We start from the raw sequence: 23,380 nt of genomic DNA, 5'->3' as shown, positions 1-23,380 counted from the left end.
AACACCGGCTTTGGCTGTTATGAAGTAGCCCCACAATGAATATCTAGATATCCAACACCCTCCCTTACATGCGGTTTTGTTTCAACAAGGAGATGTTACAAAGATTTAAACAAAATGCGAAGGAGAGAATGATAACGCAAAGGGGGAACAAATGCAAAAGGAGAAAACCAAAGTTCTGATACTATGTTAGATCGCAAATTTCCATAAAAGCTTAAATTGATAGGAAATGATAAGCTATTCTGAGTTGCAAGGTTACTTACTTCAGCCTAAATGCCAAGGGACAAAATATTCTTCTCCATTGATTTCAGGGATTCATATAACACACTATACTCTAAGTAAAGTTGGTAATATTCTTCTCCATTGATTTCAGGGATTCATCTAACACACTATACTCTAAGTTGGTTCTGATCATTGTTCAGCTGCATACATTACAAGAGTAAGTACATATCCTAAGTAGAAAAAATAGCAATAGTAGTGGTATTGCAAAAAAAGCGCCAAAAGTTTAGGTAAAAAATAGGTTGTACGTGTTTGTGAAATATATCCAACATATCCCACACGAAGCAGCTTTACAACAACAATAGAACCCATGTAGTCCCCATTGGAGACAGACCTAACCTTTGGCAATATGCACAAAGTAGCTACTCTCAGAATGCTACTGAAATAGTGGCCCCCTATACCTGTTTTGCTACAGAACCATACCCCCAAATCAAAGCCAAATGGCATCAGAGAGGGCAAGCCAAGAGACTCAATTCAATTTCTATGCACATTACCATGCTTCCTTCATTGATAGTCCAGAGCATCGGTATGCAGCTTTCAAATATTAAAATCTATAATCAAACAAAGAAGCATAACTATTGATGGTTTAAGATCGTGATCTTCACAGAATTGCTCATGAGTCATGACTCGTAATTGCGTTCTGACCTCAATACAGTCTTCAAAAGGGAAAGCAGATCTATAATAAGCACCAATGAATTTCCTTGGCAGATTGAATGTGCCTACATCTTGGTCAGTATGCTCAAACCTACCAATTTAGGCTGCTTGTAATAAATCTATTGGTATAAGATGTTAATTGAATGACATGCACATACATACATCTAAAAAAATTAAGTAAACTTAAATTTTCTTGCACACGTTGTTGACTAACTAGAACACATTAGTAAAGTGTCCTAATGTTATTCCAATATTAACTTGTCACTGATAGCAATATAGAAATATCTGATACATTCGCACGCGATCTGGTCACGTCAAGGCACCAATGCCAAAGTCAAGTTTAACATCCAATATGTACCACCAAGAAAATGCAATACAATAAAACAAGGAACAAAATGCCATTCATGTAGCCAAAAGGTCTCCATTTCATACGAAACCAAAATGAAATAGCAGGGGAGCATCTATAACTGAGATATCAAGTGATACACAAAAAATCATGAAAAACGGACCAGAACACGCCAAAGCATACTTAAACACATTCAACTACAGATTCTCTTGTGAAAGTTGTTTTACATCTTTCGGGGAAAAAACCCATTAGTTTGTTCTAATTTACGGGTTTACTATAATGTTCCTTTTTGGTTCCTCCCTGCCATTAGAATCGTAATCTTCTTTCATAACATTGACTTATATGACATCAGAATTGAGTTCACAGTTCTGCACTAGTTCCTCCATGCAGATTTTTCAGGTTAATACTTAATATTTACCGATAAAAGCATACTTGAAGGTTTTTAATTCACATCATCAAGAGTTTCATGTATATTGCATTCCTTTTCTTGTCATTTACCTTGTCTGTCTTGAAAAGACTCCAAGAAACACAAGGAAGTGTTGCACCTTGCCTTAACATGAGATGGATTCATTGGCTTCAACCTTCCAACTTTGTCGACGATATCATATTAGGAATAACATACACAAAATGGGGCCACCAGAAAATAGTGAAGCTCACATTGTGAAAAACAGGATAACTAATAAGGAACATCTCAGTTAGTAAATATATGTTATCACGGCAATGCATATTTTTCTTGAGGGAGCATTTGATGCATCTCAAATTTCAATGCTAAAAGCTAAGGATTCAAACACACCAGTCCTCGATCGGAAGAAGAAAAAAAAAAAAACACTATTCTGTTAAGTGATATCTATACTACACCTATGCATTGAGCGGTGGACCCAAGAATCATGTGGGCGTTGGGCCCCGATTTACCTGCTTTCTCTAACATCAATTTTGGTGAAAATTGAATTGCGTGGAGATTATTAAATCAAAAAACACCATGAAAAAGGTAGAAAGAACGACAATGACAATGGTTACATACCAATCTAAAATACCCAACAATCTCTTTTTTTTGTTTTTGTTTCCAATCATAATCTATTACTATTAAGATACATGCTATAAACTTTAGAAAGGTAAGAGAATTGAAGCGTCTAAACAAATGGTGGGCAGCGTCTTATATGATGGGAGGTGGAAGAAAGAAAGAGAGGACTAACATGCCAAGTAAAACTCAAATACTCAACAATATATGCAAAAATTTACAAGAGAAGTCAGCGAGTCTATTGTCTTCTAACAATTTTAGAATGACCGCCCACGTTGTGGGATTTCTGCCTTTGATTGTAGGATAGGCAATTAGGTAGTATCAAGGGAATTCAAAATCATGGGGGTGGCCACCTCCCCTGCAGTTATAGGTATGTCAGGTTGCCAACCACTTTATGCACTGTTTTTAACACGATAACAACTACTAACTCTAGGGTAAAATGAGGCACATTTGAAATTCGTATCAGCAAAACCCCAAAATGGTAACGTACTGACACTCCACAACTACCCTTACAAACTGGGGTGCCATTGATAATTAGAATGGGAACGTTTCCTTCAACTAAGAAAGAACAATACAATGCTTTAATAGCAAATTTTAAATAATAAGTCAAGCTGATTTCAATTAAAATTGCCACTGAATACATAATCCTACTGTCATATATTGTCAGGTCAAAAAGTTCTGGCATGGTCAATAAAAAATTGCAAATTAGGTTTCAATGCAAACAGAACTGCTTCAACCCTGACATGTTATACCATATAAGGATGGAGCACACTGATTTTCTTTCCTTGTTTCGTGTCCGCGTGTGCATGACAGTTGAATTGATATGGGGAAAATGACGGCTAAGGACGTATTTTGATAATTAATACCCGTTAAGGACATTTTCAGCATTAACAAATGTTCTTAGCATGTCCTTAGCGGGTATTAATTATCAAAATACGTCTTGGGCCGTCATTTTCCCATTGATATGCTGGATAGTCTATTTTTAGCATATGAGGTGCACATTTAAGTGATGAAATGGAATTGCATTGTACATCCAGAATAGGCCTAAGAAGACATGATCCCAAGCCGATACCTGACATGTTCCCCCTCTTCCAGGTCCATCGCAAGGAAAACGAAAACGAAGATTTGATTTATCCGGTATCAAACGGGAGCTATGAGCAAATAGAACACCTTTCAGGAGTATCAATACCGTTACATGAATCATAAATGCATGAATGTGATGGACCAAAAAATCTGCAGTTCCTAATGGAGTAGGTAACAAAGCCACTTTGCCGCCCACCACTATTAAATCATTACCCCCCAAGTTAAACTAGTGCCATTGCACCAGGTGCCAAAGCATGAGTGTTTTGTATCCATTGAGAAAAGACGGGTTGTAATTGTATAGCGGTATTTGAAAACATATCTTGGGGACGCCCTAAAGCGCTTATGTTATCATTATGAATATACAAACCAAAACTGTGAAAGCCTAAAAATATACATACCCAGTTGAGGTGTGATATGATTGCATCGCGATGTCTAAGGACAACAATCTTTGTGATGCATAATGGGATTTACTGGTAAATAAGTTAGATCTTAATAAACATCCGTAATTACCACTTTTGTTGGTTGTTTCCTAGTTGAACGAAATGTCTGCAAAGCTATCAATGACACGCTTAGTTAATACTTAATTACTAGTGAGACCCCCTTGAGTTTTAAGGGGATTGGGAGATATCTCATATCATTTTTAGCGGGTGTTACATCAGCATTTTGGGGTTTCAATGATACAACTTTCAAATGCCAAAGGTGTTCTTGATCTTTTACATTTGATTTTTTTTTTTTATGTTACTTATTTATCTATTTTTTGGGGGAGGGTTAGAAGTAAAACCAAGAAAATTAGGGACATAAAAAAACATTGAAACTTAGAATACATGACTCGTGAGATGCAAATGTGTTTCTCTAGATAAAATTAAAACAACACATTTATTAGAACTTAGAAGAAAACACACAGAAGCAAACTCAGGGTGGGTAGAAGTAAAACCAGAAAATTAAGGAAATAAAAACAACATAGAAACTTAGAATACATAAGGTGCAAATATGTTCCTCTAGATAACATAAAAAAGGAACATTTATTATACGAAAACACAAATAAGAAAACTCAGAACTTCGATCACTAGCAGATGCCCTATGGATTCTTAGTGCCCATCTTCTGAGGGGCTACTTCTCTTTGCACACCCTGATCCAGCCCCAATCTAATTCCCACGAACACCCCCACTTTTGATATGTTCAATCTGTTTTGCAGCACTGTTAATTCTCCCCTCCAAAAGGCCGGATACATCTTCCAGATCCTTCAAGTTGCCAACATCATTCAAATTAATTTCAACCAGGTTTTTGCCCATAAGTTGTTCCTTCTCAACCCGCCAGTTTCGGTACTTAAATTTTTGCAAGGTTGTATTCACTCTCATAACATTTTGGGTAAGAAAAGTTTCCCGATTCATTACACTCAGATCTTTTTTCATGATAGGCAAGTTACAGAACCTTTCAAGCACATGGTATGTTTCAGGTGGAGAAGGACAAACATCTGGCTGAGCATCAGGTGTACTGTAAATGACAGCACAGGCATCAACACCACATAGAGTTCTAAGCTCACTCACCTTCTTCATTAAGCCGGCTCTCCTTTTCCGAAATGTTTGCCTCCTCACACGCTCATTAGCAATGAACTCAAACTTAACTGCACGGCCCATGGTCAAGTGTAGAGAGAAAGAGAAAGACCCTTCAAGGAAAATATATGCCCTATAAGGAACCTTGACATGCCAATATATATAGGGGCACCAGGACTTCAAAAGATAGTGCCAGCACCACAGAAACTGAAATGGACATTAATGAGAAAATTTTCCAAGAGGGGCCACAACAACAACAATAGCAGAACCCATCTAGTCCCCAATCATTATTGGTACGGGCAGGGGAGGATTGGAGACTGACATAATCTTTGGCAATATATGCACAAAATGGCTGCTCTCAGAATACCACTAAAACAGTGGCTCCCCTATACCTCCAAGAAAAGAGTAGGTAAAGGGGCGTTTTGCTGCAGAACTATGCCCCCAAATCAAAACCGAAAGGCATCAAACAAGGGCCACAATCTAAGATAATAAATGGAAATATACATAGATTGTAACGCTTCCTCGTCTACAATGTTTTCCATTTACACCTGCAACTACAAGCCTTAGCTGTAAAGATTAACAATTAAAGTTCTTTACGCAAACGCTTTTAATGCGGATGACAATAAATCTCGTTCTTATGGACAGATTTTGCGAATCTGGTATATTGATATTTTATGCATAAGTGCAAGTGGAGTGATAGCCTAGTGGTATGCATCATGTACTCCCGTGCGTTTGACTGGGGTTCAAAGCCCGCTAACTACAACTAACAACCATGGGTTTCGCAAAACAAAACATTTGACACAAGTTTTGCATAGGACCCCCACACAAATGATTAGAAGCGTTCAATTTATTTAAAAAATATTTTTAAGAGCTGCCGTAAAAAATCATCTCATTCTGATATCAGTAAGGGCTTGATAGGTTCATTTAGTTGATTCCAGTCAAATTTGACAAGATAAAATATATATATATATATATATATATATATGCACATATATTTACAGATTTTATGCATCAGTTCAGAACTGAAAACTAAAAGCTAATCAGGAGAGATATCGAATTCACCCTCCCCTCCCAAAAAAAAAAAAAGTAAGTCCTATTATTAGCAGCTACCAAATGCAAATACATGCATAACATGCCCCCCTCGAGTGGCGGCTCTAGGAATTTTTTTCAGCATAATTTAAACATGTTCTTTTAATTACCAAACATAACAAGACCAATGATGCTTTGCTATGAATATTGTACTAAAAGAAGTGCTCCTTCCTATAAAGTTAAATGATAGTCTTCTTACCAAATTTATTGTATTTTTTCATCAAGATACTATTTGTTACATATTTTACTCATTGTCAACACTTTCCCACATGCAAAATAGACTAATGGATGTAGAGTGAGAGACTAATGAACTCGTACGGCCATTAAAAATTACATGGTGGAAGAGTTATAAAAATCCAACTCAACTCTCCCTTGATGGGTTGGAAATGTTGGAATACACATCAGAATAAAAAAACTGACAATCTGTGCAGACCAAAAAATCATTTTTGGAGCTGACATTCTCCTTTTTGTTACCATTCTTCTATGAACAAATAAAAAACTCTAACTCTATAAAGATTAGAGCTTCTCATTTCAGAAATCAAGAAAGACGAAATGTGAAAAGGCCTTCAACTTAAATTAGTGGTAGAGTAATGAAGTGGGTAAAGTATCAATGTTTATTTTCCAGTTTGAAGAGAGGATCAATTATTTTTAGGTATCCAATATCTCTTAAAGTAGATTAATCAACAGGAATATAGTTCTTTATCATTTTTCCAACTCCAAGGTGGTCATGAAGTGAACAACCTGACATACACGTGGATTCGCCAATGCCCCCTCATTATAATTTCATGGGTGATTTGGCGTGAAAGGAATTCGAGATGCTTTGAAGGGGTTGAAAAGCCTTTATTTAAAATCAAAAGTTTTTTGTTAAATAGCTTGTATAGTTGGGACAAGAATGATTGCTTTCCGTCTCTTGACCATTATAGATCAGTTTGAGCTTTTTCAGTCGAATAGGAGTGCAAGTGTATAGGGTCTTTTTGTCTTGTGGTCTTTTACTGTATATGGGCAGCATTCCCTTAATGCCTTTTTGGTAATATAATCTTTTACTTATCAAAACAATAAATAATAATTCCATGTTCACTTTCCAATGAATACTTTGAAAGCAAGACTGGAATGATGTTGCAAATCCTGCATCATCAAGTTATTAAAGCAAGAAGTACATACACCTATTGAAAATTTTACTTTTTCCCCTTAACAGGTCTACCAAAGTTCTACAGAGATGGGTTTATACACCACAAGCAATTAGTGGTGACCGGTTAATATAGAAGACAACCATTGGCATGTTAGCCAGCGCAATACCCTGATGCGCAAATACTACAAGAGTTAACTACAAGAAATCTGAATGTATTATCGTAACCTATGCAGACTGGCTTCCACTGAGACAGGTTTGGAAAGCACTTAACCTAAGAAGCACAGATGCTTCTCCGAGGAGGCATGTCCCATGAGAAATCAAGTGCCGGACACCCACCTCAGACATTATAAGTGCTTCCCAACTTCATTTGATGTGAGTTAGTTGCAAAATTAATTCGACACACTGGCCACTTCCTGATAGTGAACACTTTGGCCATACCTCCATAACCCTCCAAACAAAGCTTGCTAAGTGGACTCTAACTATGTTTTGAACCATTTATAAGATGAACACACCATTGCACAACAATTTTAAGCAACCAGTTGATTACACCAGCGTTGGGGCATAGCCCTAATAACCAACAAAGAGCCTCAAGAGGCTCCTGAAAGAACAAGGCCACATCCAAAAGCAGATGCCAAACAACAACAAATACACCCAAAAGAAGGCAAAACAAAAGAAATGAAACAGGAAACAATTACAAGGGAACAGATTCCTTTACATTTGAGTAATGAAATAAATGGCTCTCTAATTTGATTAGTGTTATGTGGCACTTTTTACTTTTGTATATCATATTAGTTTCCTCAAGGCGTGCTGTGTCCATTTTTTGAGAATAGGACTTTGCAACACCATACATAGGTTGGCCTCGACTACTGATAGGAATGTAATGACTACTGCGATGTGAGACCTTCACGAGAAAAACTCCCCAGACTTTCCTATCTGTATGGCCCACAATCGTGACAACTCACAACAAATGGTGAAATGGCAAGCCCTTTCTATTTAAAGCAACAACCGTGCACTCAACAAAGTAATCATGAGATAAACCGACCCTAATGTGTCTCATGTTGCCCTGTCTCTTTGCTCCCCAATCTTTCACTTTTTGTCAATTCCGCCGTAAACACTACAAGCCTTGAATTGCAATAAAATTATCCCCATGCATAACAATAAACCCCAGACCCTATCTATGGATTTCGTAGAACAGTAAAATGTGTCACAAATTTTTGGGCTTCGGCCCCAAACAAATAGAATAGTGGCATTTACACTGTGACTCCTTTTTCAAAAATAATTTCTCTCTCTCACCAGTCGGCAGTAACTTAAATGGGTGACCTTGACACACCTAAACTTGATGCTTTGTGGCGACTCCAAACCATTTTTGAACTCAGGGTGTCATAGAGAACACCTTTCGCACCCTAGAGAAACCAAAACCGAGTTTTTTTAGTGGAGAGCGGGAGAAAATCGGCAGGTGCAACACTTTTTATCCGTTTAATATATCCATAATTTTTCAAACATGTATTTTTCTGCTATTAAAATACTTTAAAATTGAACAAAGTAAAATAAATGGATAAATTATTGGCTGATAAAATCAAATAACAAGATTTTATGAACGAACTATTTTCCTTTTTCAATCACAATACCAATGAATACATCTTAAGTTTAGCCATTCAAAGTTGGCTCCATAATTTTTGTTCAGCAATGATAAAAATGCATGAAAACATTTTATACACGAAACACTACGAAAATAAAGACATTTATTTTGGTTGAAAATTTATCTAGACTTGATTTATTTTGTTTGAGCAATAATATCTACTTAGTCACAAATCTAAGTAATTTTCATTTACTTTGGCTTCATACCAATGATGCACTAATGATCCAGTGCAGAAAATATTACAAAAAAAAAAAAAATCAAAAAATATAAAAATTTATTGTATTTTCTGAAATAAGAGGGTTCGCTTGTACCCCCTCATCAAACACTAGTGTAGCCACCCAGGGTTTGGGGTGCCGGTAGTATCATATTAAGTAAAGCTTACAACATAAAACTATGAAGTACTCACCTGCACAATTTTCACAATTTTAACACGACCTACTCCCCTGATAGAAACTAATGCCCCAACATCTAACCGCTCAACCTGCACAAAAGCGAAGAGAATGTGACCATCCAAATTTTGCAATGTCCAAGAGTTCAGTCTAGCAACTTACTTTCTCTATAAGAACCAAACAACCATATCTAGCTGCAAATGATGCTTCTGCTGTATCATTAATACCAATTGGATCCAACACAAAGTGCACAAAATGCTTATTTGTTCCAAACAAAGACTGCAACAAGCAAGAGAACATAATCAAAAGCTTATTAATAAAATACGTGTTCTAAAGGATGAATAGAACATCACATGATCTAATAAGTAAGAAAGATGCTTCTAGTGCAAGAGATATATTCTATTGACGGCCTCTTTTATGGAAAAAGAGTTGAAAGTACATACAAACCTATTAGAAGTGTTTATTAGAGAGAGTGGGTTTGTCCCACATCGTCTATCTTATGTATGTGTAACTCTCCAGAGTAATATAAATAAAGTTATATGTGTAAGGGTTCATTAACACCCTATACATTTTCTCTTATCTCTAACAACATGGTAACAGAGCCCCACCTTAATCCTAATTCTACACCACCACATCACCACCATAGAAAACCCTAAATCTGTCGCCCACCACCACCAATTAACCTACTGTAACACCAATTAACCACCATCTCCCTTAACCGAACCCACCCAGTACATTATAACCCTAAATCGACCCTCACCAGCCCTCCAAAACCTTAAACTGAACCCTAAAATCCCGAAATCAACCTTCAACACCATAGAAAACCCCCTAAATCTGCTCGAAATCAGTCGATTTATGCCCGAAATAGTCTGAATAGTGTTTGATATTCATACCCAGTGCTCGAAATCATGATTGGTTGGCCACCCAGTGCTCAAAACCTAACCCAGTCGGTGAACTCCTCCGAAATCCTTCCAAAATTCAGACCCATCCACCGGCGACCCTCATCGGCCACACTCATCCTCCGGCAACCCTTGTCAACGATCCTTTCAGTCCGGAATCCTAGCGCCAATCGTCCAAGGTCTTCGTCAAACTCTGGTATGAGTTGAATCACTGGGCTTTCCACCTATGTGTTGTTCTATTACTGTGCTTGGTGTTATTATACTGCTGGTACATATTTCTCGTACTGATCTAGTCCTGCCCTTGGTATTGATATGTTGCTTGGTATGGGTTTCTCGATCTATTGGATGGTTATCGTGATTGATCAGCATAGTAACATTTTTCTGATTGGTAGAAGTCCTTAGAAGTTGCTCGGAGCTCGGTCGTTTTATGTTGGTGGTCGTTTGATCCGTTGCTTTTACTGGTTTGTTGTTTAGTCGGTTGAAGTTTTGTGGTTATTTATTGTTTGGAGTGCCTCTACATTGTTTGGTAAAATGTCTGAGCAGAAGAAGGATTCTGATTCTGGTACTGTTTCTAGCTCTGGTTCTACTCTTGTTGGTAGCTTATTGACTGGTTCTTGGTCTAGCGAGAGGCGCCTTATTGGCTAATACCTCCACACCATTAAATGGGGGCAATTATGTTCTTTGGGCTAAAGTTGTTGAGGTATATTATACGGGTCAGTCTGAGGACTCTTACTTGACTGATGAGCGTCCTACTACTGCTGAAACCACATATAGGGCATGGAAAGCTGTTGATGCCCGTGTTCGTTCAGAGTTATGGAATAGTATGACGGAATAGGTTGCTAGTACGCTGATGTTCTGTGATACAACTAGAGAGGTGTGGACACAGGCAAAGGAGTTGTATTCAGGTGACAACAATCTCCGTCGCACATATGATCTTCATCGGTCTTTCTTTAATATATCTCAGGGTGATGATTCTTTTGAAGATTATTATGCTAAGTTTCGGCGCATTTGTAATGAATTGGATATATGTGAGCCACTTGCTACTGATATTCAGGTTATACGGTGCCAACGTGAGCGCATGAGGGTTACTCGTTTTTTATCCGGTGCATCATCCACTTTTGGCCCTATGGGTAATTAGATTTTGGGGAATCGTGACTTAACTCCTCTCAGCGAGGTATTCAGTCGTCTCCAGCAGTCATTGTCTATTTCTGCGCCGATTTCTGGCCATTCTGCTTTGTCTTCCACTATTTCTAACAATTCTATTCTCTCAGTCAGCCATGGTCGTGGTTGTGGTCGCGGCCGTGATTCAAGATTTAGTAATCGTGGCCGCGATTATGGAGTGAGTGGTCGTGACTTTGGCAGCCGTGATTCTGGGTTTAAAGGTCGTGGTCGTGACTCTGAAGGCCGTAGTTTTGATCGTGGCTTTGGTAGCCATGACTCTGGTTTTGATAATCGTGGGGGTCGCATATCTGAGGGAGGTGGCCGCGGTCGCGGCCGTGATTCTAAATTTTGCATTCATTGTTGGGGAACAAATCATACAGTGGAGTTCTGTTATAATCTTCACGGCTTTCCCCAGGTTCATCAGGCTGCTATCTCTCAAGACCCTGGACAGTTTACTCAATCCTCTACCGATAGTGTGGCTATTTCAGCTGAGGAGTACCAGTGTTTTTTGTCATTTCAGGCTGCAACAGGATCCTATACTGCTATGCTCGCTCAGACTGATTCATTTGTTACTTGTGTTGCCTCATCTTCTTCCTCTCCTTGGGTTATTGACTTAGTCAGCCAGACTGGTACATCTGCTTTCTTTGATCGACAGCCGGTTGGTAGAACATCTCATGTTACCTTGGCTAATGGCTCTACCACTGCTGTTACTGGTTTCGGTTCAATTCCTGTCACTTTCTTTCTTACTTTGTCATTCGTATTACATGTTCCTCATTTCCCGTTTAATCTTATGTCTATGAGCCGCCTTACAAAATCTTTAAATTATTCCGTCACATTTTTTTCTCATGGCTGTGTTTTTCAGGATCTCAAGACAGGGAAGAAGATTGGTGGGGGCATTGAGCGAGGTGGCCTATATTACTGGACTATTCCTAAACTTGTAGCTCTTCAGACATCAGAGTCTTCATACCAATAGCATTGTCGTCTTGGTCATCCCTCTCTTCAGAGTTTGAAGCACCTTGTGCCTTCTTGTCATTCCATTGATAAGTTGGTTTGTGAGGTATGTGAGTTTAGTAAACACCGTAGAATCACTTTTATATCTAGGGTTGAGCGTCGTGCGTCGCAACCTTTTCAGTTAGTTCATTCAGACATTTGGGGGCCTATTCATGTGCCCAGCGTTTCTGGTTTTCAGTATTATATTATTTTTGTATTATGTTACTTTTCTTGTATTACATATCTTTATCTAATGAAAGAGCGGTCTGAATTGAAATATGTTTTTAAAAACTTTTTACATGGAAGTCAAAAATCAAGTTGATACTTGTGTTAAGATATTTCGTTCCGATAATGCCCGTGAATATTTTCACCATCTACTTTCTCAGTTTTTCGATGATCATGGCATTATTCACCAATCGTCGTGCTCTCGAACTCCACAACAAAATGGAGTTGCTGAGTGTAAAATTAGGCACTTGTCTGAGGTTATGCGTGCCTTATTATTTCAAATGCAGGTTCCTAAGTCATATTGGAGTGATGTCGTTCTCACTGCATGTTACCTAATCAACCGTATGCCCTCTACGGTCTTAGGTGATCAGGTTCCCCATACGGTTTTGTTTCCCGGTCGGCCTCTCCACTTTTTATCCCCTCGGGTTTTTGGGTGCACCTGTTATGTTCATGCCCTTGATCCTGATAGGAGTAAACTTGATCCTCTATCTTTTAGGTGTATCTTTCTGGGATACTCACACACCCAGAAAGGCTATCGATTTTACTCTCCTACTTTACATCGTCACTTTGTCTATGTTGATGTCACGTTCAATGAGTCGTTGCCATATTACTCGGACCACGTTACTACCAATGATCTTCTTACACTCGAGTCTGTGTTACCTATGGTTGTTCCTACTGGCACTGTACCACCCCAACCTTTGCAGGTATATGTTTGTCATTTCCCAGCATCGGCACCGCCTCTCCCTCTAGCACAAACCCCACCTTAGGCACCACCTCATCCTACAGAACCATTCTAGCCTGCCGAACTCTCTGTGCCCACGCCTCCGTCTTCTCCCCTGTCGCCGGATCCACCTGCTCCTCGATATCCGACTCGTGAGCATCGTCGTCCACTAGTAAAATATGGTTTTTCTAATATCTCAAGCACTTCTCATCCTATTTATCGGTTTATCTCTTATACTCATCTCTCTCCATCCCTTCGCGCTTTCACTACTACTGTTTCCTCCGTTTTTGTTCCTAAATCTGTTCAGGAGGCAATATCTCGATCTGAGTAGCGGACAGCTATGGCGGATGAAATGTCTGCTCTTCATACTAATGGCACATGGGAGTTGGTTCCTCTTCCCACTGGGAAATCTACTGTTGGCTGTCGTTGGGTCTATACTGTCAAGTATCTTCCTGATGGCACTGTTGAGCGTCACAAAGCTAACCTGGTTGCTAAAGGCTACACCCAGACTTATGGTGTTGATTATTCCGACACGTTCTCTCCTGTTGCCAAGCTTGGCTCTGTGCGGATTCTTATTTCTCTTGCCGCCAATCTTGGTTGGCCATTGTATCAGCTTGATGTCAAAAATGCCTTTCTCCATGTCGATCTCCAAGAGGAAGTCTATATGGAGCAACCACCTGGGTTTATTGCTCAAGGGGAGCATCATAACTCATAAGGTATGTCATCTTTGCAAGGCACCTTATAGACTTAAGCAATCTCCTCGAGCGTGGTTTGGCAAGTTTAGTGAGGCTATTCTGAGGTTTGGCATGCATCGAAGTCAATCAGATCATTCTGAATTTTCTCTTATGTCAGCTTGAGGGAAAGTATTGCTCATTGTCTATGTAGATGACATTATTATTACTGGAGATTATCAGCAAGGAATTGGTGAGTTGAAACAGTTCTTACATGGTCAGTTTCACACTAAAGACTTGGGTAAGCTACGATATTTCTTGGGTATTGAGGTAGCAAGGTCCAAGGATGGGATTAGTTTGTCCCAAAGGAAATATGTGTTGGATATTCTAGAGGAGACAGGTTTGCTGGGAGCCAAACCTGTGGAGACTCCTATGGATCTTAATGTCAAACTTTGCGTTGATTAGGGGGAGGAATTTCCTCATCAAGACCAATATCGTCGCTTAGTTGGTAAGTTGAATTATCTTACCAATACATGTCCCGATATCTCATTTGCTGTTAGTATGGTGAGTCATATGTCTGCTCCTCGTCTTCCACATTGGGAAGCTTGTATTCATATTGTGAAGTATATTAAGGCTCATCCTGGACATGGCTTATTTTACCGTTCCAATGGTCATTGTTGAGGCGTTTACTAATGCAGATTGGGTAGGGTCACCTTCTGACAGACATTCAACAACTAGTTACTGTACTTTTGTTGGTGGTAACTTAGTTACCTGGAAAAGTAAGAAACGAAACAGACTGTTGTTGCAAGGTCTAGTGCAGAAGCAGAGTATCATGCCATGGCTCATACTACATGTGAGGTTGTTTTGCTGAGATCATTTCTTGAGGAGCTGGGATTTCGGGTGCAGTTACCAATTCCTATGTATTGTGACAATCAGGCGGCGATACATGTCACTTCAAACCCTGTGTTTCATGAGAGAACCAAACATATTGAGATAGATTGTCATATCGTTCGAGAGAAGGTTGATGGTGGTGTGTTGGCTATGCCTTTTGTGTCCACAGGTGCTCAAATAGCAAATGTTTTTACCAAATCACTGTTAAACCTCATTTAGAATTTTTATGTAACAAGCTGGGATTTTGTGATATCTGTTCTCCAGCTTAAGGGGAGTGATAGAAGTGTTTATTAGAGAGAGTGAGTATGTCCCACATCGTCTATCTTATGTATGTGTAACTCTCCAGAGTAATATAAATAAAATTATATGTGTAAGGGTTCATTAACACCCTATACACTTTCTCTTATCTCTAACAACACCATCAAGGTTTTTAATGCTATTCTATGCCATCTTGTTTTTGCCTTTTAAGAAGCACGGATAGAGATACGAGAAACATATACGCAGACACATGATTCTTCCAAAAAGTAGGACACAGACACGTTGGGGTATACGTTAACTCACACACACACACTAGAGATATAAAAAAAATGGAAAAAATAAGAATGACAAACTGTGTTTTCTTCATAACTTAGATTATACCTTTCATATTTCTTTATTTTATCTAGAATATCGTTAATTTTAATAAAGAATATTTTTTTATAAGTAAATAAGTACATTAAAAAAGGCTATATGGGAATGCCACCTGATTTCAAAAAAAAGGCCACAAGACAAAAAGGCCCTATGCACTACCATGAGAATGGAAAAGCTCAAACCAATCTAGAAATTGGTCAAGAGAATGAGAGCATTCTCTCTTTATTAAAATTTATTATAAAGAATATTACACTTGTCATTTTTCAGTTTTTTAATATTAGTTTATAATTCGGTTCACATAGCACATAATACATTTTTACCCTATTTTATGCTATAAAAATTAGATTATGACCCAAAGTGTGTCCCGTGCATGTACGGTACATGACTGATAAGTGTCGAAGTGTGTCCAAAATGTGTCCGGTTTAGAAAAGACAATTACATAATCAGACACATATTTTCACTGATAAGTGTCAAAGTGTGTCCAAAATGTGTCCGGTTTAGAAAAGACAATTACATACTCAGACACATATTTTCAAGTGTCAGGTAAGTGTCTGTGTCCGACATGTCTGTGGTACAGTACAAATGGCCCAGTGTTTGTGTCCAACATGTCTGCGGTACAGTCCAAATGGCCCAAAGACATGTCTTTACTTCTTAGGGCCCTTTATACTCTCAACATAAAGCTCCCCTATATGATACTAATGGGTAACGAGAGAAATTAGTTTTTAGAGCAAATAAGGAGAAAGAAGACAAAAGATGACATTATAATATTAAATTTAAATAGCTTACAAAAATAGTTTGAACCCTTCTTCCAACAAAATTACAAAAAGAGCCACAATCAAATTCAACAAATCACAAAGTCGAGCGACTATTTGTAATGATGACCCACTGAAACGTACGGTTCTAAAAACTATGTCCCAAGGCTTGGAAACCGAGTGTTCCAAGTATTTTGATGAGAGTATGTGATATCATTTCCAGATTTTATCTTTATATTCAATCTCCCGTTCTTTTGGAAAAATAAAGGACAATCCCCATTAAAGGGAAAGCCAGCAATGTTTGTGTCTAAAGGGGGTGAATAGATTAAACTCAATAAGGAATATCAATTAAAACTAACCACGTAAACCACTAACTTCAAGCAAGTTTGAAATTACAAAATACTAAAATATGCCATCCTTGTGCTTTCCGATGCTCTGGACTATGAATGAAGCAAGCATGGCAATATGCACAGAAATTAATTTGGGTCTCTAGGCCTATCCTCTCTAATGCCTTGGGGCTTTGATTTGAGGATATGGTTCTACAACAAAACGTCTCTTTAGCTCCTCGGTTCTTGGAGGTATATGGGGCTACTATTTTAGTGGTATTCTAAGAGCAACCACTTTGTGCATATATTGCCAAAAGGTAGGTCTATCTCCACTCTCCAACCTTCCCCCACCCAATGATTGAGGACTAGATGGGTTTTGTTATTGTTGACTAGAATATGCCATCAACGACACTTGCAGAATTAAAAAGAAAATAGCCACCAACTACACAAGTGGAGAACCTTTGAAACAATCCACTAGATCACCTCTGGTAAGAATGGGCCACCGTGACTGTTGAACTAAATTTTAATACCAAGACTCAAGAACATGATTTACAATCCAAGCTTGGATGCATTGGCCTTGACATGCATTGAAACTATCTCCATCATTATCAAAAACATAAAACAAATTGACCACTTCTGATTTCCATCTAGACAAAAGAAACTGGTATCTTTTAGATGCTTTAAGGGAGACAGAAATTATCCTTCCCTTATTACTAATAAAAAAGCCATCAACATAACCTACCTTTGTAGCCTATCAACCATTCACTGTATTAAGCATCCATCTCAAAATCAATTGGCAGTGAGTGGAGAGGCCGCCTAGGCACATATACTAGTTTTAGAGGAGATGATTAACTCTAACATGCCCCAAAAACATCAACTGAGAGTGAAGAGGAAAGGGGAAAGAGGATCATCTTGCCAAAGACCCCGAGTGGCCTCAAAGTTTTCTCCTCCCTCAATATTAACAACGCTTGACATGTTAAAAGCAAATAAACATGATTGAATCCATCCCCTCCATCCCTCTCCCAAGTACCTCCTTCTACAAAACCGATATCTTAGGATCCCCAATCTCATGATCACAAGCTTTATCAATGTGCACAATGAAGATGCAAACCTCCTAGTTCGAACTCTTTTCTTTTCAAGTAGCTAGAAAAACAACATCCATGAATGTTCTCTTTAGAAAAACAAATATAGTTACTTCGTGATGAGCGGAGGCTTTTAAAGAAGAGACACGGAAAATATACCAGTTTGAGTTCATCGATTCTAGAGTAACTATAGATGCAAAATCTACTCTTAACCCATTTGGTCTTAAAGCATTTTACTGATCGTGATCCCCAAAAAATATTATTGAGTCATGAAAAACTAAATAAATAAATAAATATATATATATATATATATATATATATATATATATATATATATAGAGAGAGAGAGAGAGAGAGAGAGAGAGTTTATCGAAAACTCTCATCCAATGATTATAGGACTCTCATTGTCCAGAAAAGTTATACGTAAAAGACCTCCGATTAAGACAAGAAATAATGACCAAACGCTAACAAAATGGAAAAAAATAACAAAATCAGGACTTAAAATCTAAGAGGAAATAAGGAAATATGCTAAAAAGGAAAATTTATGCCAACAATATAATTATATAAACATGCTTAAAATTTGGTCAAAACAAATTGAATGAAATTTGACCGTGATGCTTAAGCTATCATCAATCTTGATCATCTTGTTGAAAGCTTTCCAACAGCGTATTACTCAGATTTTCTAGGCCCGTAGACGAAAATCCTCTCAAATTTAGCCCATTAGCCTTGGCAAGCACAACAATGGTCTGAAGCCACCTAAATATCATGGACACAAATACGACATAAGACAATAAGGAGGATACGACACTTTGGGGGTAGGCTAAAAGCATCTATTTTGTATTTTTAGCATGCACATGATGGTTAAATAAAAATCATTAAGAGCACTAAAATCGGGGTCTAGTTATAAATAGCATACCCTATATGGCTTCAATCAAATATCTCATGAGTCATGACATCGTTCAAGATTTCCAACAACATTCACAAAAAATGTTCCAACAAAAGATGCTTCATTTCACACGTCACTATATCTTTGTACAATCATTTAACACCCAAAAAGAGATCCTTAAGCTTTGATTAGAGCCACTATTTCATTTGACATCCCTATGGTGTCCATAGAGTGTCCCACGTGTGGCCTAGCTTATACTAGAGCGTCCCCCGAGTGTCCAAGTGAACACAATTAAAAAATATATAGGAAATTTATAATTGAGTGTCGGACACGTGTCCAGAGAGTGTCTGAAGAATGTTGGTGTCCAACACTGATACATAACCTCAAACGAAGTGTTTGTTCTTCATAGCAAGGCACCATGCATTCTTGTGCTATTCTATCTGCATCAGTTAGCCACTATAGAGTTGCATTGCAAGGATGGTGCATCGAAATAAATTGTCCAATGCGAGTCGCCTACTTGATGACACGAAGACTATATTATCACATTGATGTAGGGGGAAGGTACACACAAAAAAAAAAAACTGAGACGTCAATCAAACTGATCGCAATGACCCTAGACAGGGATCAATCCTGGAACTAAAGAATGATCATTATCACCGAATCTCCACTTGAGGTGGAAAAAAATTTGTATCATCGTCACCATAAAAAGCAAAAGAAGAGACTACAACACCCAACAGAAACCTAAAACAAAAATGTGACTATCAGTTACCACCAACTTATAAGCAAGGAAAACTGGTTGGGTTATTATTATTATTTACAGCATAAACAAGACAATTGACTATACATGTCCATACACAGCTCATAAATTGCCAATCAGTTAGATATACTATGAGCAGGGGATATGCAAGGTCCTTCCTAAACGTATGAAAAGTGCAAGGTAATATGCAGTACCTCATCTAGCAACGAAAGATATCTTGCTTCATACAAATGAAGAGTCTTAGTCTCAGAGGGAACAAGTACCTGCAGGACAAGTAATACTGTCAAAACTACATGGTCAATGACATAGAAAATTATGAATGCATACATATTGCAAGTCTTGATGTGCATATTGCAAGTTTAGATATAGCAGAAAGCCATTGTCCTTCACATGTTGAAGACAATATAGTCAACAAGAATAAACAAACTTGTTGTTAAGAGGCTTAAATTAATACTCCCTTATATTCTGAAACCAATATCAGCAAGTGTCTCATATTTAAGGTTGCCGATTTTTATATTTAGCAACAACAGTTACTTCTTACTCCAAAATTGTACAAGAAATGGGAAAATGAAACCTGTAAACAGTTAACCAGTACCCAACTCAAGAAGGCGTTACATAAATACAAGGAGAAAACCAGAACTTGACTTTGTCAACATTCATTATAATATGAAGCCATATGATCTAGCAGACTACCACAATTCGAGACGCATTTTGCTCCAAACTCAACCCACCCTGCCACACATGTGCTTTTCAACAACATAAATCATGCAACATGAACTTGCATATAACTATAGGGTGCGGGTCTAAGCATACAACTTGCCTAAGCTCAACTCTCTGGATATAGGGATATACCTAACGTTTTGTCCTATATCCCTATATCCAGAGAGTTGAACTTAGGCAAGTTGTATGCTTAGACCCACACCCCATAGTTATATGCGAGTCCATGTTGCACACCCTGCCACACATGTGCTTTTCAACAGCATAAATCATGCAACATGGACTCGCATATAACTATAGGGGCCGGGTCTAAGCATACAACTTGCCTAAGCTCAACTCTCTGGATATAGGGATATAGGACAAAACATTTGGTATGGGTAGTACAGGGACATGTCCTGACCAGTCATTTGTACTGCAATATCATATGAACAAGTATGATATTAGTGAATATACCACATACGGAGTATTATTTATTTGCGTGTCAACAAATAAAACAATTCATGCAACATACTACTACGGCATTGCCTACCGCTTAAACGAGTCGACAAATGAATAGTTCAAACTCGGTTTAAAAATTTAACGTGCTTCGAATATATGTTCAGACTTGGTTTGTTTATCACGTGAGCAATCTCGAATGAGCTTTAATCGAGTCAATCTCAAACCAAGCTTTGGTAGCTCGAGTTTTTAAACATTATAAGTCTACAGAGTTGAGGTCATTCAAATTTCATTTGCAAGCTTAACGAGTTACATAACATGTTCAAGCTTGTTTTGTCCATATAATAAAGTGGTCTTGAATAATCTTTTTAATGAGCAAAATACCAGCTTGAACTCGACTAACTTAAAATTCATCGATCTCGTTAATGATTGGGTGGGTCGTTATTTTGCAGTCACAATGAAGCAATGCCACATTGGCACGTTGCACAAATTGTAGTGTTTTTAGACACACTTCATTTTACCAAAGTACTTGAAATCAAATGGGGATTAAGGAAGAATATCAAATTTCTATTTCTCATCCATGTGAAAAGCTTAGAAATGTTTGCTCCCTTGCTAATGAGAGCTTCTTTTCCTTCAAATATCATAGAAACCTGATGACTAAGTGGTTCTTCTCCTTAGCTTCTTGGGCTTTTTGGATTTTTGTCCCTATTCAAGATTTTTTTCGCATTTCTTAGTTTTGCGTGGGCTTTTTTGATTTTTCTCCTTAATCATGATTTTTTTGCATTTGTTAATTTTGCGTCAAACTTTTGGGATTATTGTAAGCTAGGCTGGGCTTTATCTTGAATATTTCCCAAAATATTTTATTTTTGGGTAAAAGTCATAATTTTTTTACTTTTCTGGTTTCTATCGATAAGACGAATCAATAATCCACAAAAGTTTGGCGCAAAACTAACAAATGCGGAAAAAAAATGAATAAGGACAAAAACCCAAAAAGCCCACGAAAAAGCTAAGGAGAACGGGCACTAAATTGGGTTCCCAACGTCAAATGTCGACCGGAATTTGTATGCATTTACGAGAGTCCCAAAATAACCTAGATGATAGATGTATGGCTTTTCAAAAGTGTAAAGCCAAAAATCAGATAAAAAGACGAAAAAGGAAAAACACACCCACCTGGTCCATAGGAAATGGAAGGAGAGGGAGCTCTACGGCCTCCGAAGAAGAGGAATAGCGCGCTTTCGGAACGAAACGGTGACGTTTGTACGGGCGCTCATGGTTCAGTGACGTGGGAGAACGGAAACGCACACGAGATAGACGACGGGATTTGATCGGGCAATTGTGCGGAAATTTTCCGGCGAGAGCAACGGAAAATACGGGTTTTGACGGAGTGGCGATGAGGTTGAGAGCGGTGGTGGTGGTGGTTCGGCAAGTCATGGATGATGATGATGATGGGATGTTTGCTTCGTTCTTCCCAACTGGTAAGAAACCGGGAAAAGAAGTGGGTACTGGATTTTTTGGCCGAAATGGCCATAATTTGTAATCAAATTGGAGAAATACTATCTTTTGAAACGTATTGTAAAAATAGGTCTTCGCGACTTTTCAAAACGCGTTATAACGGTTAGGTGCCATGTGGCCACGGTTTGGTTGCCACGTAGGAATCACGCCGTTTGCCATAATAGCGCCTTTTGAAAAGGAGTGAGAGTTCTAACCCAAATAGCGCCTTTTCAAAAGGAGCTATATTTCTAAACCCAAATAGCCTGTTCGCACGTTATTGCGGTTTGCAACAAAATGTATATTGACCCTCTTGATTACTTTGGCAAATATTGGACGGTCGACACAACAATTGCCATGTTTGGATCTCTCTCATTCAAGCCACTGCCTAACCAAGCCTACTTGCCGCCATACGATGGGCCAAGAATTCTTCCAGACAAAGAACGTCTCCGAGGCCAAGGCCGCCTGAAAGTGAATTGAATCCAAAATGAAATGGATGATTTGATTGAGCACCAACAGCCACAGACGTGCTCAAAGTGTGGTCAACAAAGTCACAACAAGAGAAGATGCGGAAAATGAAATTCAAATTACATGTCATGTGAAATGATGTTTTTATATGAAAAGTTTGTACTCAACAAGTCTTTTATGTTAATCAATATACTCGTGAACTCTATTATATTCAAATTTTTTCCAAATTAATAGTAATTCTAATTTTTTTAACACGAATCGTGAGAATTTTTAATATCTCTTTGTTTCCAATCTTTTAATAATATCTTTGGTGATAACAAATTCTCACATTTTGTGTAAAAAAAATTGGGATGTTACATAACCATTTTCGAGATTGTGTTATCAGGGTCAGAATTATAGCTCCTTTTCAAAAGGAGCTATTAGAGTTAAAATATGAAAAAGAAGCTATTAGGGATTAGGGTTTAGAAATATAGCTCCTTTTGGATTTAGAAATATAGCTCCTTTTGAAAAGACGCTATTTGGGTTAGAACTATCACTCTTTTTCAAAAGGCGCTATTTATGGCAAACGGCGTGATTCCTACGTGGCAACCAAACCGTGGCCACATGGCACCTAACCGTTATAACGCGTTTTGAAAAGGCGCAATGACCTATTTTTACAATACGTTTCAAAAGATGGGTATTTCTCCAATTTGATTACAAATTATGACCATTTCGGCCAAAAACTCTCCGAGTACTGGATGAGTGACACCACGGGTGCAAACGAACCAACCCGTTGGGTTGGAGCTCGATTGTTTACTAAACGGACTTAAAATTTAAGCTACAACTCTTAACGAGTTGAGCCTAATTAATAATGAGCTATTTTAAACGAGTCGAGTCTATACAAACAAATCGAATCTTTGAGAGTCGAGCTCGACTCTTTTAGGACACGGCCCTAAAATTTGAGTTCGGTTTGTTTAAAAAATGAGTTGATCCGAACATTAACGAGCCAAGCCATGAACTGCTCGCAATTAGATCTGTTCGTTTGCAACCCTTACTTTTTTGTAATATCTTCAAAATCTAGCTATATTTAAACGAGGCAAAATATGCCGGACACAATTTGTAGTTG

The 23,380-nt window shown here is 38.2% G+C and overlaps 1 protein-coding gene and 2 non-coding genes across 5 annotated transcripts in view; 1 reads left to right on the top strand and 2 right to left on the bottom strand.

Moving 5' to 3' along the window:
- The window catches only part of LOC131307377 (uncharacterized), a 29,967-nt gene extending 8,132 nt beyond the window's left edge, over positions 1–21,835 (bottom strand). The window contains exons 1-4 of one of the 3 annotated variants that reach the window (XM_058333854.1): positions 21,490–21,835; positions 19,362–19,430; positions 9,339–9,455; positions 9,194–9,268 (exon numbers count right to left, since the gene is read on the bottom strand). In XM_058333854.1, coding sequence (XP_058189837.1) covers positions 9,194–9,268; positions 9,339–9,455; positions 19,362–19,430; positions 21,490–21,750 — 522 coding nt within the window. In that variant the 5' untranslated portion in view covers positions 21,751–21,835. The remainder of the gene's footprint in view (positions 1–9,193; positions 9,269–9,338; positions 9,456–19,361; positions 19,431–21,489) is intronic. The other 2 variants (XM_058333853.1, XM_058333855.1) reach the window with 2 other exon arrangements.
- Positions 679–786, bottom strand: LOC131309054 (small nucleolar RNA snoR100). Its single transcript, XR_009194727.1, has one exon. It is a non-coding gene; the product is annotated as a small nucleolar RNA snoR100 (small nucleolar RNA).
- On the top strand, positions 16,561–16,668 carry LOC131309076 (small nucleolar RNA snoR100). Its single transcript, XR_009194748.1, has one exon. It is a non-coding gene; the product is annotated as a small nucleolar RNA snoR100 (small nucleolar RNA).
- Positions 21,836–23,380: the final 1,545 nt, after the last annotated feature.

Source organism: Rhododendron vialii, chromosome 11a, assembly GCF_030253575.1.
Source record: "Rhododendron vialii isolate Sample 1 chromosome 11a, ASM3025357v1".
Lineage (NCBI taxonomy): Eukaryota > Viridiplantae > Streptophyta > Magnoliopsida > Ericales > Ericaceae > Rhododendron > Rhododendron vialii.
This window is presented reverse-complemented; position numbering and strand designations above follow the sequence as displayed.